Source organism: Leptonotus elevatus, chromosome 17 (assembly GCF_054856555.1).
Source record: "Leptonotus elevatus isolate MCC_2025b chromosome 17, RoL_Lele_1.0, whole genome shotgun sequence".
In the NCBI taxonomy this organism is placed as follows: domain Eukaryota; kingdom Metazoa; phylum Chordata; class Actinopteri; order Syngnathiformes; family Syngnathidae; genus Leptonotus; species Leptonotus elevatus.
This window is the reverse complement of record NC_141255.1, coordinates 11,431,106-11,444,239: the sequence shown is the minus strand read 5'-3', so window position 1 is coordinate 11,444,239 and position 13,134 is coordinate 11,431,106. Positions and strand designations below refer to the sequence as shown.

The following is a 13,134-nucleotide window of genomic DNA, read 5'->3' as shown; positions in this document are numbered from 1 at the left end:
TGGTTTTATTGCTGGGTTTGACTGGGCTGCTACGAGTCGACATTTTTCTCCCATTTTTAGACATTTCACAAAAATAGACGGAGGACATTATTGATTTAGGTAGCATGGTCCAAGCGCCTCTCCCACCCTTGTCCACACTATTAAAAGTAACCAGGCCATTTATATTTAAACCAAGTGGACAAGGGCATAGAGATAGATCTCAGGATAGAATCTATATTTGACTTGAGATGGTTACAAACTAAAATAAGAGTCACATGGCCGAACATCATAGTTTAGCGGTGTACTTTTTATTGTGAGCACAGACATGTCTTAGCATTTCGTAGAATCAAATTAACTCGAAAGTGGCACGACATATTGTCAGAATTATGCATTGCGTAACATATCAATAATAACGGATCATCATCACAAAGACGTGTGAGTCAACAGCACGGTGGATGTCCCGAAACCTTTCTGTTACTATTTTTAAGTTGTTTTTATTTTGGTTCGAGTCAAAACAAGCTCTTTGGTTTGAGGGTACAAAAGGCAGCAGGGAAGGCACCGTTAGAAAAGATCACCAAGTGTGTGGGTGGTTCGCAGGATCAGAAACAAGACCTGTCATGACTAGCCTTTCTGAAGTAAAATTGAAACCTCAGCAAAAGAAACACATATGACCTTTTTAGTTAGTTTTTTTTAAATCCAATATTAATATGAAATTTGCATAGGGCACTAGTGGGGAAAAAACGACTTAATTTTCATAAAAAATATTCTTATTTAATTGTTGGCAAATTCATATTACAAAAAAAGGAAATTAGTAATATTTCAAAATTAATTCTCATAGCATTATGATTTTTGTTTTTTCTGTATGGTTCAAGAGATAATTCTGACATTTACTTTCTAAAACTTGAACTTTATACTCATCCTATTATGACCATTCTTTTGGAACTCTTTTATATTTCAATGTAGTCCCAATACTCCTTTGTATCATTTATTTGGGGTGCATGCGGGCTGTCCCCCCCCCCCCCCCCCCTACATTGCAAGATAAATGAGCAGCTTGATTTATGTAACTAGTTGTATCAGTAGCTATGGTTTGGCTGAGAAAGTGTTGCAGTACGGAGATTCCCAACGACCACTCCTCTAATCAAAACAGCTCTGTTGTGCTACCACTTTATTTTCCTTTCGAGTTGAGCTGCTTCCAATGCACTTTAATCCCAACAGGCTCTGTCGCCACTTTGGTAGCAACTGCCAATTATTTTCCAAGGGCTATCGCCGTATGTCACTGTGCCCTGCCACCCAAAAATAAATAAAATGTAGGAAGTAGTGTTAAAAGCGATTTTTATCTGTTATCAGGCTCTATCCGTGCTCCAGTCCGTCTCCAATCATCCTGTGTTTTCTAGCAACCAGTTGTGCTTTGGGGCGTGAACACTGACAAATCAAAACATTGAGTAACAGACTCAGTACTGTCGGAGAACTGATGATGTTTTCAAAGGTGGGCCCATTGTGTGATTACGCGCCATCCTACGCCTCTGGTCTGAAAAATTGAGATATTTATAGTTTCCTGTGGAATAGATATTAAAAATATCTTCATTAAAGACACGCCTAGAAGAAAAGCAAGGGCACGACCATGAAAAAGTGGATTACAGTGAAATCGACTTGGTTTTGGAGCTTTGGGATGGGCATACGACGAAATGAATTGATGGAGTGCTATTTTTGAAACTCCACAGCAACTCATTCACTGCCATTGACAGCTATAGACGTCAAAAATGTATTTGAACTATTTCTATTAGTTTAGTTTTTTCCATTTTTGTTAAGAGTATGAAAACCTAGAATTTGTTTTTGTACAGATATAAAATGTGTGATTAATCGTGAGTTAACTAGTGAAGTCATGCGAATAATTAAGATTACAAATTTAAATCGCTAATGCCCCAAATTTTTTAATAATCTATTTTTCTTCTTTTACATTTTTTTTCTTAAAGAAAAGATTATAAAAAATTTGGGGCATCAGGCGAGTACTATTTTTAATCTTAATTAATCGCATGACTTCACTAGTTAACTCACAATTAATCACAAATATTATTTATATATCTATAATATCTGTTCTAATACAATATAAAACAAACACTAGGTTTTCATAAACTTGTTAACAAAAGTGGGAAAACATTTTAAACTAATAGAAATAGTTCAAATGAATTTTTGACGTTTATAGCCGTCAATGGCAGTGAATGAGTTAAAGTTCTGATTCAAAACCTGTTGATTATAACTGCTCAGCCTTTCTGCTTGTATACTGTATGTTCTCTGTATAGTAAACAAGTACAGTATGCCTTCCAAATGTAGTCAGCAGGGGGCAACAACGCCTCCACTGCTGAAACTTTTCTGTGTACTCGCCTTAGCCCACAACTGCTTGTTTAATGTCTTCCCTCGAGGGCAGCAATTAGACTACTCACTGATCCTGACGTGCAAGTTAAATTGAGCTCAGCCCCCACAGGCCTTGGCGTTTGGGTCCGTCCCTGGCACGGCATAGGTTAGGCGGCGGTGAAACTCCACTTCACGCCACATGCGGCATTATTCATCCATCCAACCCACTACACCCCCCCCCCCCCCCGCACCAGCACTTCACAGTCTACGGTTTTTAGAGTGTAAATCATGTTGACACTCCAGCTGCAGATCAGTATAACTTGAGGGAAGGGGGAGGTGGGCGGGTTTTTTGAGACGTACAGCTGATTCAGCAGCAGGTCTCCCCACACCAGGTGACTCACAGCCAAAAGGCAGCTTGGTGTCATCTGCAGTGCAGACTACACACAGACAGGCTTACTCTCGCTACTCACTCTATATATTTGCTGCGCCCTTAACTCATAAACTAGTTATCACGTGAAAGAAAAAATCTGTTGAAGTGGAGATTGTTATGGCATGCATGGCCAGTCATTTCGTTCAGACCCCAATGAGTTTAATATACTTCACTGAATATGGCCGACCACATTCAGAGCCCTCCCTGTGTGCAAAACTAACAGAGGTTCTATGTTTTGCGACCCGAATTATAGTAATTCTTCCGCCATTTTCAATGTGGAACTGCAAAGGGAAAAACATGAGCGAGACGTGCCATGTAAAAATGAGCTTTAAGCTGAGGTAGCAAATGCAACCAAATTGACAGCATGATATAAAAATACTTACACAACCGTGCTATATGCCGTGCTAGTGATAACGGCACGCTAAGTCAAATCGCACCGTGGGCCCACATAACGGCAGATTTAACTGGATAAGGTGTCAAGAGCGGCATCAGCGCAGATCGGTGTTGTAGGATCTCAGTGTGAAATTTAGCTTAGTTGTTTTGGTGGGTTTGGCAATTTGGAAAATGCCCTTTAGATGCAGAAAACCGCATTCTTGCAAAGTGCCACACAAAAACGTATGGTACCTCACAAGACCTCCGTTTAGTGCATTAGTTTTTCCTCTGTTTAAAAAAAAACAAACATTTATTCTATAGTCTCAAAAAGAAGAGAAGCGGAACAAACTGATTTGTTATTATTTAAATCGACGCTATACTTAGCTGGCAGAGTGAGAGGCTCCCCCACCCATCTCCGTTGAGAAACGTAATTGACAAGTGTACTTGTCAATGGCGGTGAAATGTAAAAGATAACATTAGCATTATACCTCTGTCGTAAAAAATGAAAGGTGTCTTATTTTTTCAAAAGAGTTAATTTATTAACTGGTAATCTTTTTTTTCCACTGATGTGACAATTGATTATGTTAAAAATGACGCTCGCCAGTTAACTTGTTCATTAAGAACACCCAAGTGCAATTTGTAAAATTGCCGTCGAGTTCATAAAATGGTAATGATGGCCACACTTATTAACACCTTCACCATTATTTCCAATGGGGGAAATTTGCTATTTCCAAAGTCTGGAACCATCAGACTGTTGGTGTACTTCCCTATCACCACGTCAACAAGCCCTAAAAAAAGGTGTCAACCGCTATGCGGCTCATTCATTTAGCATGTGTTTTATCACCTCCACATGGCAGCAGCAGCGCAAAGTCTGTATTGGGCTTCACGCCTCGGTGTTGACCCAGGAGGACAGAGTCCACGACGTGACGCTCTCACCCATTTGCCTTCGGAATGGCTTTTACGTGTTACTGTTTTGGTGGCGCCCCCATTTAAGACGGTGGATCACGCCCAAAACATTCTGCGTATTCAGGTGTTGTTGTCAGTCAGTGTTTAGCTCATGTGCAGTGAAACAAAGCCCCGGGTTACATTTTTTCCCTTTGACTTAACTGAAACTGACAGAGAAACAGACAAATCAAATGGGTGGTAGTCACAACCACCCCCAATCCCGCCCCCTCCCCGCCAATCTTCAATATACAGGTTTCAGTTCAAACATCTGGTTGAATGTCCCAGTGCCCCGCGGCGATTGATATTCAAATGAAACATCCCCCCAGTGGCCTGATGACACTGATAAGAGGACTGTTTAAGAAAAAAGGTCCAAACAGAGACGGCATTGATTGATTCCCAAACACAGAATGACGAAGCCATTCATTAATAGCTTGGTTTTGAGCAGTTTCGACAGAAATTGACATTAGTGGTTGAAGATAACCATTTCTAGTTGACTTCCGATAATCATGATGACAGGTACCGTGGCGCATTTTGTCAGAAGAACATCTAATTCAAGCGTTAATTTCCATTGCATCACTTGCTGCCTCTATTTAAAAGCTGATCAACAAAGGTGAGAAAGCGATTAAATGAATTACATGTCAATATTAGCAATTTTTTTTTAAATAAAAACACCCATTTTATCAGTAATTTGTCAACTTTTTACTAATGTTACTTCTTCTTTTCCTACACCTTTTCCCACGAGGCTGTGGGGTTGGCTGCCTTTGTCTTTACTCTCCAATAACTCATATTTTGAACATTCTCTGGCTTGCACTGTGAAATTGAGCAAATCCTACATTATCTTTCTATCTCTCATTTGGCCTTATCTTCAACTAATGTTACTTTTGACAATAAATTGCTCAATTACAGCACTCTTGTTAGTTTTCATTCAATTCGATTCTTCCGTTTAAATACTGTACAGTAGTTTGCGATTCATGTTTCTTTTGTATTGTCATTTTTTAAATTTGGTTTAATATTTTGCAATCATGTTTTTTTTTATTTCAATGATTGTGATATAATTGGATTATTTATGTATATTTATATTGAATCGTTTGTAATTATTATTATTATTATTATTATGCCGTTAATATCTTCTCTTTTTCTGAATTATAATTAGAAAACCGTATGTGAGTGAACTGCAGTTGAATTGTGACGGGAATAGTACATTTCTGCAGAAAACGCAAGATATTTTTCTCTTTCAATTTATGTCTTTGATCATTTATTGGTTCGCTGAGGCCAGCAAAGCTAGTGAAACCAGAGTACCGCTCTAAACGTTTCAAATATAGTCAGTTAATCACAGCTCCTGTTCTACTCTTTCCCCTTAAATATCTGGCAAACCTGAGCTAATCACGTGGTTTTGTACAAAGTTCAATCCAAACCCGCATCAAAACCCTCTGTTTAGCTGTAAACTTAACTTGGGTTCTTGTCTTTTCTCGCTACTGTTTTAGTCCTGAGTGTATGGAACAATAACAGCATGCTGGTGCGCGCCCTCTCACTTCGCACCAAACTTTGAGCACGCCTCATTTGCCACCACAAGGGCTGCACTCTCCTCCCATGTCTCCTACTCCGCTATAAAGCCCTCCCACCCTCTGTCTGGAGCAGACCAAAGTTTAGAGAGCGTGTGAGGTGGAGTTTAACTTATAGCTCTTTCCCACCAGGGGAGAAGAGCTCATGTCAATCTGAGGTATTTTATTTATTTATTACTTTTAACTTATTTTTTTCTCTCTCTCTCTCTGTGGATTACTTGGAGCCCGATTCTAAAAAAAAAAAAAAGGATTAAAGAAAACGGATATCGTGTTTTATTGAAAGCTATGGTGGCTTACGATGAACTGGGAAGCTTGGTGCCTATCAAACGGACGCTGCAAGTGATAGACCACCAGAACCAAGCCCACAAGGAGTTAGAGGTGAGATATAACTACTACTTATATATATTGTGTTTTCTCTCATTTGGCTCACTACTTTCAAGACTTTGAACTATTACCTAACAAAGCCACTTTCTGCTACCACACACAGCTTTGTGTATTAGCTGGCTTTTCTTAAATGTGTATTCGACATAATCAAAGTATCATAAACATGGAATAGCAGGGAGGTCATTTAGAAAAAAAGCAACTCTTCACTACTTGAAGATCCAGTAGAGCAACGTGGGACTGGTCTCTTTACTGTAAAAGTTTATATTGTGCCTTTAGTTGTCTTTGGGTCGGGATTTCACCAACCTGTGGTTTCACTGACGGTAAATTGTTGAGGCTCTGTGAAGTCTGGAGACGATTCTCCACAAGCCAGTTCCCAGACTTTCACAAGTGACTTATTGATGACCTTGGCTCTGTCATTTGAGGTCTGGTTCTGGTCTCAGAATTTTGCTGTAAAAGGCAAAAGCGCACATCTGGAGTTTTCAGCGCACCGTACAATTAAATAAAGATCAAAGTAACCTAAAAGCCTTGGGTTTGGATTGAGATTGTGCAACAATATTCCTTTTCTCCATTGACAATAGTTCGAGACTTCAGCAATTTGGACTGGAATTCTGCAAGAAAAAACTACTTTCTGACACACAGCATGCAAGATCATTGGCTTTTTTTTGTCATGGACTAGTCCCCTACAGGACAGGAAGGCTAGGCTATGGGACCAAAACACCGTCGCCTCACCTTTGGTGCTTAGTTGTATTCCTCAATGTCTGCATAGATAATAACAGGTCACAAATGAGTCGCCCCCAAGGACTACCACAGTCAAAGAATCCGCCATGTGGCAACCATGTGCTGGCCCTGCCACTAGAGGGCTTAATAAAGCTGCGGTTCGGCGTCTTGAGACCCCAGCAACCACAGTCATAACAGCTCAAAAGGGCACACCAGAGCGAGTGGATCAGTTCTACAGCTGTGCTTCAGTGGTTTCCCAGATTTCACTGATCCAAGACAAAAATCACTTCTGGGCTGAGTCAGGAGAAAACACAAGCAACTCAAGGAGAGACTTCAAATGTGAGATGGCGCAAACTAATTGAATGTTGTGATTCTGATCGTATAATGATTTTGAAGAACTTCTGTGGTCTGAACGCATGACTTCATCTTCTTGATTACTGCTCTGTGTTGTTGTTGGCATGCGGCCGAGCAGCTCTCTTCGAACTCTTCAGGGTGGGGGAAGTTGGTTACCTGGCCCAGGTGTAGCTCTACTCTCACGCTAGTCTATTAAAAAACTTGTGTCAACTTGCAGAAGCACTGTGAACAGAACTGCACACTCCATCCCCAAATGGAGCGACGCCACTCCTATGTAAACATTGAAGTAGGGGACAGATTCACTGCAGGTTTACGATGAGGACCCCTTTCCCAGACTTGCCGCCGCGGTCTGTTTCATGTTAAAGCCACCCCACCTGACACACTGCTTTGTCTGTCTGGAAAAGGAAGTTAAAGAGCAGCGAGTCACCAGGAAGCATTTATCTCCCACAGATATACTTTCAAGAGGGCTTGTTGTCAGGCAGAAAGTTAGGACGGTGGGGAAAGGACGCCGAACAGCTGAGAGCGGAGTCTCGTGCATTCTTGGCATTCCTCCAGACCCCTTTCCAACCATATCAGCACTAAGAGGGGGTCTTTATTTATGCAGGGTGGGCCGGCCGCCTGCCTCTCACATGATGGAGCCAACAGCTGGTGAAGCCGCTTTGGCCTCCACATTATCTGCCCTTTGAGCTCCGCCAATCAGTCTAGCTAAAGCATGATCTTCCAACTCCTCCCATTTCCTGGCTCAAAAGTCTGGAATCAATAAAAAGGATTTATGATTCGATGGGTTTGATCACAAGGAAGTCACAAGGGACTCGCCTTTGAGGTCTCACAGCCGGCATTACCAATTGATTCATTCCGTTACTTCCTTGTCTCACTTCTCCCTCTTTATTTTGTCTTTCTAATCCAGGAACCGAGCAACAAGCGTGTCCGTTCTCTCGGCAGGGTGACGTCGTTAGCCAACCTCATCTCTCCGGTGAAGAATGGGGCCGTCCGGCGCTTCGGCCAAACCATCCAGGTAAGGGCTTTCTTTCCGGCATGTTTTAAGGGAAAACATCACGGTGTGTCTGACTTGTGGGGCTTTTTTTTCCATCTCCAGGCCTCCTTCCGGAGCGATGGCAAGTCGCCGGTCGTGCCCCAGAAGCCTTGCAGCAAGGCAGCGGCCCCCACACCGCCCAAAAGGAGAAACAGCACACTGTGGTCGGAAACACTCGACGTACACCAGAAGGAAACCTTAACCACCAAAGAGATCAAGCGGCAGGAGGTGAGAATCTCATCAGACTAAAAGAACGAAGCCTGTGTGGTTCAGAAATCCAGACAGCACTGTACGTCCAGACTACTTTCGCATGTACCTGCAGTATTTGTGTCAAACAGTCTAAATGAGAATAAAAGCCCTCACAGGGCCTGTTTCCCAGTCTGTGTAAGTTCACATGGAACTGACAAGCCAACGAGGCAAGCTACCTCCCCACTTATGTCTGACATCTTATCCAGCTGTCAGGAGCTATAAACTTTGCGCACTTTTGAACAGACGGCAGCCAGAAAGACTTAAGACTTCACTGGCTTGGCACCCGGCACAAGTCTGGCTTTTAATCGAAGGGGTATTGGGTTGTCCCAATGTATAAAAAAAAACACCCTGATTCATGTGCATCTTTCTCTACCTTCCCCCACCCCCTTTCTCCTCTTCCTCAGGCCATATTTGAGCTGTCTCGTGGAGAACAGGACCTGATTGAAGATCTCCAACTTGCACGCAAGGTTTGTACTCAGAAAGCAAACAGATTAAATCAAAGCATGGCAGGCCCTCCACACAATCAAGCCAGGGACTATAAAAAGCCAGGAATTTATCCTCCACTCTGTCTTTTCTGTGTCTTGCCTTTAAGAACTATTTTTAACATCCTCCCGTCTCGGTTTAATGGGGATTTATTTAACAATTTCCTCCCTCTCTACAGGCGTATCATGACCCAATGCTGAAGCTCTCCATAATGTCCGAAGAGGAGCTCTCGCACATTTTCGGGAACCTGGACGCCTACATCCCTCTGCACGAGGACTTGCTGGCCCAGCTCTCCAAAGCGACAGGCTCCAACGGTACCGTGGGCCAGATCGGTCAGATTGTCGTAAATTGGGTAAGATTCATTTCAGATTAATTATCTGCATCAAAAATGAAATGCTTTAAGGGAGAGGTACTTGAACAGAATTTTTTTTTGTGTGTAGCTACCCAGGCTGGATGCTTACAAAGAGTACTGCAGCAACCAGCTGGCTGCCAAGGCCCTATTAGACCAGAAAAAACAGGACCGGCGAGTGCAGGACTTTCTGCAGCGTTGCCTGGAGTCACCCTTTAGCCGGAAGCTGGACCTCTGGAGCTTCCTGGACATCCCCCGCTCCCGCCTCGTCAAATACCCACTGCTGCTCAGAGAGATCCTGAGACACACTCCACCCGAGCATCCGGATGCCACAAGCTTAGAACGAGCAGTAAGGACTAACTAAAAGATGGTTTTTGAAAGCCCTTTAACCTTATGGACCTTGAGACTAAGTCATACCTTGTCTTCAGATCACCATCATCCAAGGGGTGCTGTCCGACATCAACATGAAGAAGGGCGAGTCTGAGTGCTTGTACTACATCGACAAGCTGGAGTATCTGGACGATCGGCAGAGAGATCCCCGCCTTGAACAGTGCAAAAGCTTGCTGTGTCACGGCGAGCTTCGCAACAAGAGCGGCACGGTGAGATGAAAACACAACCTGATCTATCTTATCAAGCCAGACTGCCACTTAGTCAGGGAAGCAGAGCATTCTGTCACTCTGAGGGAGTAGAACTGGGGTAGATTTCTCCCAGCCGATCAGCAAGGCAATGCTAGCGTTAGGATATGGCATGATAACCGAAATACAGTATATTGAAACTAGAGAGCAGGAGTTTCAGATGAAAAATCTGGAATGTCGGAGAAAGCTGGAGTAGCCAGACAAAACCAACCTAGCTCATTCACTGCCATTGACGGCTATAGACGTCAAAAATTCATTTGAACTATTTCCATTGACGGCTATAGACGTAAAAAAAAATTCATTGGAACTATTTCCATTAGTTTCACATTTTTCACACTTTTTTCAACAAGAGTATGAAAACCTAGAAAAAAAATTGTATATTTAGAACAGATATAAAATTTGTGATTAATCGTGAGTTAACTAGTGAAGTCATGTGATTGATTAAAAATTTTAATCGCCCGATGCCCCTAATTAAAAAAAAAAAAAAAAAAAGGTTGTTAAAAATTAGGGGCGTCAGACGATTAACATTTTTAATTGTAATTCATTGCATGACTTCAATAGTCACTCACGATTAATCACAAATTTTATATCTGTTCTAAATATACAATTAAAAAAATTCCAGGTTTTCATACTCTTGTTAACAAAAGTGGAAACAAATGTGAAACTAATCGAAATAGTTCAAATTAAATGTTGATTTTTTCTATAGCCGCCAATGGCAGTGAACGAGCTAGGCACCCTAACTGACCAACAAATGAAAAACAACTTCGCACCTTTATGTGCACAACACCCCTGTGGAAGCAGCCAAGCCTCAATTTTTCCTTGCCTCCTTGGCAGAAGCTGCACGTGTTCCTGTTCACCGAGCTGCTCGTCCTGACCCGCTCGGTCATCCGGAATGAGCGCCAATGTTTCCAAGTGTACCGGCAGCCCATTCCCGTGCAGGACCTGGTGTTGGACGACCTGCAGGATGGTGACGTCAGGATGGGCGGTTCGTTCAGAGGCGCCTTTAGCAACGCCGACAAAGGTAAAGGCTTGTGTTTTCTGAGAGATCTTGGCATCCAATTGTTGAATCCGGACTGGCCGTGAACTTGATTTTTTTTTCTTATTTCCATTCCAGCCAAGAATATTTTCCGCGTGCGCGCCCAAGACCCCAGCCAGGCGCAGTCACACACACTGCAGGTCAACGACGTCTTCCACAAGCAGCAGTGGCTTAACTGCCTACGCAGCGCCATCTCCGTCTACCGGCCCCACGGAGAGCCCGCCTCGCCGCCAACGACGGCAACGGTCGTCCGCTCCAAACGGCGCCCATCCTCTGTCTCCGCCATCGTCCACATGGAGGAGACGGACGAGAACTGCCCGCGACGGACCACCCAGTCCGCCCCCAGCTCACCGTTTGGCACCGCCACCCCGTCCCCCTCCGAGTCCCCGTCCTCCTCCACGTCATCATCACCTGTACCCCCCCCGCCTGCGTCTCACAAGACCAAAAAGGACAAGAAGTCCCTTTATTCATTAGGGAAGAGAAAAGAGACGATGGTGTAACGTGGAAGGAGAAAACAGACAATTTTTATGTACATAAACACGGAAAAAGTGGGACTTGTATTTATGTGTGACCTTGTGTGTGCGTATCCTTACAACAGTGTTCTGTGTTACTGTCCATTTTGGCAGCTGTTTACCTCACCCCTGCTTTTTAATTCCATCCCAAAGACCAAGGTTTCCCAAACATCATATTAAAAAAAAAAAAAAAACATATACACAGACATCAAATTGTTGGTCTGCCATTTTGGGTCCTAACCTGACGTTTGGGAAACCCAACCAAAGTCAAAAAGAAAGGGAAAAATGTTTACCGTGAATGATATTTAAGCCATTTTTTCCTGCATAAGAAGAGGGGTGTAGTTTTACATTTTTATATTCTTATGTGGTATTTTTTCTTAGCTGTATTAAAAGGAGCACTGTTTTAGCTTTTAGGTGGCACGTGTTTTAGATAAGACAGGAAGATAAATTAAGGTGTACTACATAAGTTACAAGTGAACAAGACGTCTTATTTTTATACATTCCTTAAACCAAAAAATGCCAGGAGACAGTTGCATTATTTTTTTTTTTGTTCTGGCATTGGCGTAATTTAAATCCGAAATGAGATGATGTTCTGAAACCGATTTTCGAACTGAGCCATATTCGGTTTCGAAGGAGACTTTTCGGTGTAGCATCTTTCATGGAATTGAAGTTGTGGACACTGCTTTGCACCAGAGGAACGGAATTACAGAAAGTGTTTGAAGAAGGATGAAGGAGAAGAGGATGTTGCTGAAGAGAACAGAGAGCTTGGAAAAAGAAAGATTATTAAGAATATACAGGATTGTCATAGTTGGGATGAGTATGTAGAAAGAAAGTTTCTGTATGTGCATGTTGAGTTTGGAAAAAGAAAAGATGGGGAAAGGTGTACTTACCATTAACTTACATAAGTATAAGAACAATAAAGAACTGTGTAAGATTTGCATCCGAAACTTTTGTGTCATGTCATCATTAATCGGATTTCAAAATAAAACAACACCTACGCGTATACTTTATATAGGTATTTTTTTTTTTTTATTATTCTAATTAATTTCTTTATCTATAGTATCGTTATGTACAGTTTGCTAGTCACATCCGAGTGGTATAAAAGCATAGCAATAAAGTATTAGAACTGTATGGTCAATTCTAAAAAAATTATTTTCAGTTTTGACATCAAAATATGAACATGACAAGATAGCTTTCGTTAACCAGCAATTCCCGTTTTAGACTATGCCTACCTTCCGGGAAGTGCACGATGACACGAAGCCTCGGATAAATACGTGAACTAAGTACCGACTGAACCACGTTTACGTCCATTGATCGAGTTGAGTACATAGTTCGATTTCATAGTTTGTTTGTTTGGGCTTTGACCCTTGTTGTTTTGGACTTGGTTTATTTCATATTATGTATATCCTAGTACATTGCCTTTTCATTGAATTCAATCATTTTCGACTGCCTTCCCTGTGTTTGGGGAAACATAGGGAAAATCCATTTTCATAGTCAAATTTGACCTGTACAAAACCTGAAATTTTGAATATTGTCATTTTTGTGTATTTTGAGGTCATTTTAGGAAAAGTCATCAAATTTCAGGGCAAAAGAATGACATTTAAGGTCTTTTTATTAATGTTCAACGTCCAAAATTTGAAGACAAGATGGATGGACGCTGCATCAATTTTAAATAAAAGACTTTATAGGCACAAAGGACACTCAAGGACCTCCACGGAGGTCTAGTAAACTTTTGTGATTAA

At 42.0% G+C, this 13,134-nt stretch overlaps 1 protein-coding gene across 1 annotated transcript; it reads left to right on the top strand.

Annotated features, from left to right (window-relative positions):
* Positions 1–5,699: 5,699 nt before the first annotated feature.
* net1 (neuroepithelial cell transforming 1) lies at positions 5,700–12,339 on the top strand. The gene is made up of 9 exons (XM_086060151.1): positions 5,700–6,018; positions 8,003–8,110; positions 8,192–8,356; positions 8,782–8,844; positions 9,039–9,212; positions 9,301–9,558; positions 9,638–9,808; positions 10,679–10,865; positions 10,959–12,339. Exons 1-9 carry the CDS (start codon positions 5,926–5,928, stop codon positions 11,378–11,380), a joined length of 1,641 nt encoding a protein of 546 aa, XP_085916277.1. The 5' UTR covers positions 5,700–5,925; the 3' UTR covers positions 11,381–12,339.
* The last annotated feature ends 795 nt before the right edge of the window (positions 12,340–13,134 follow it).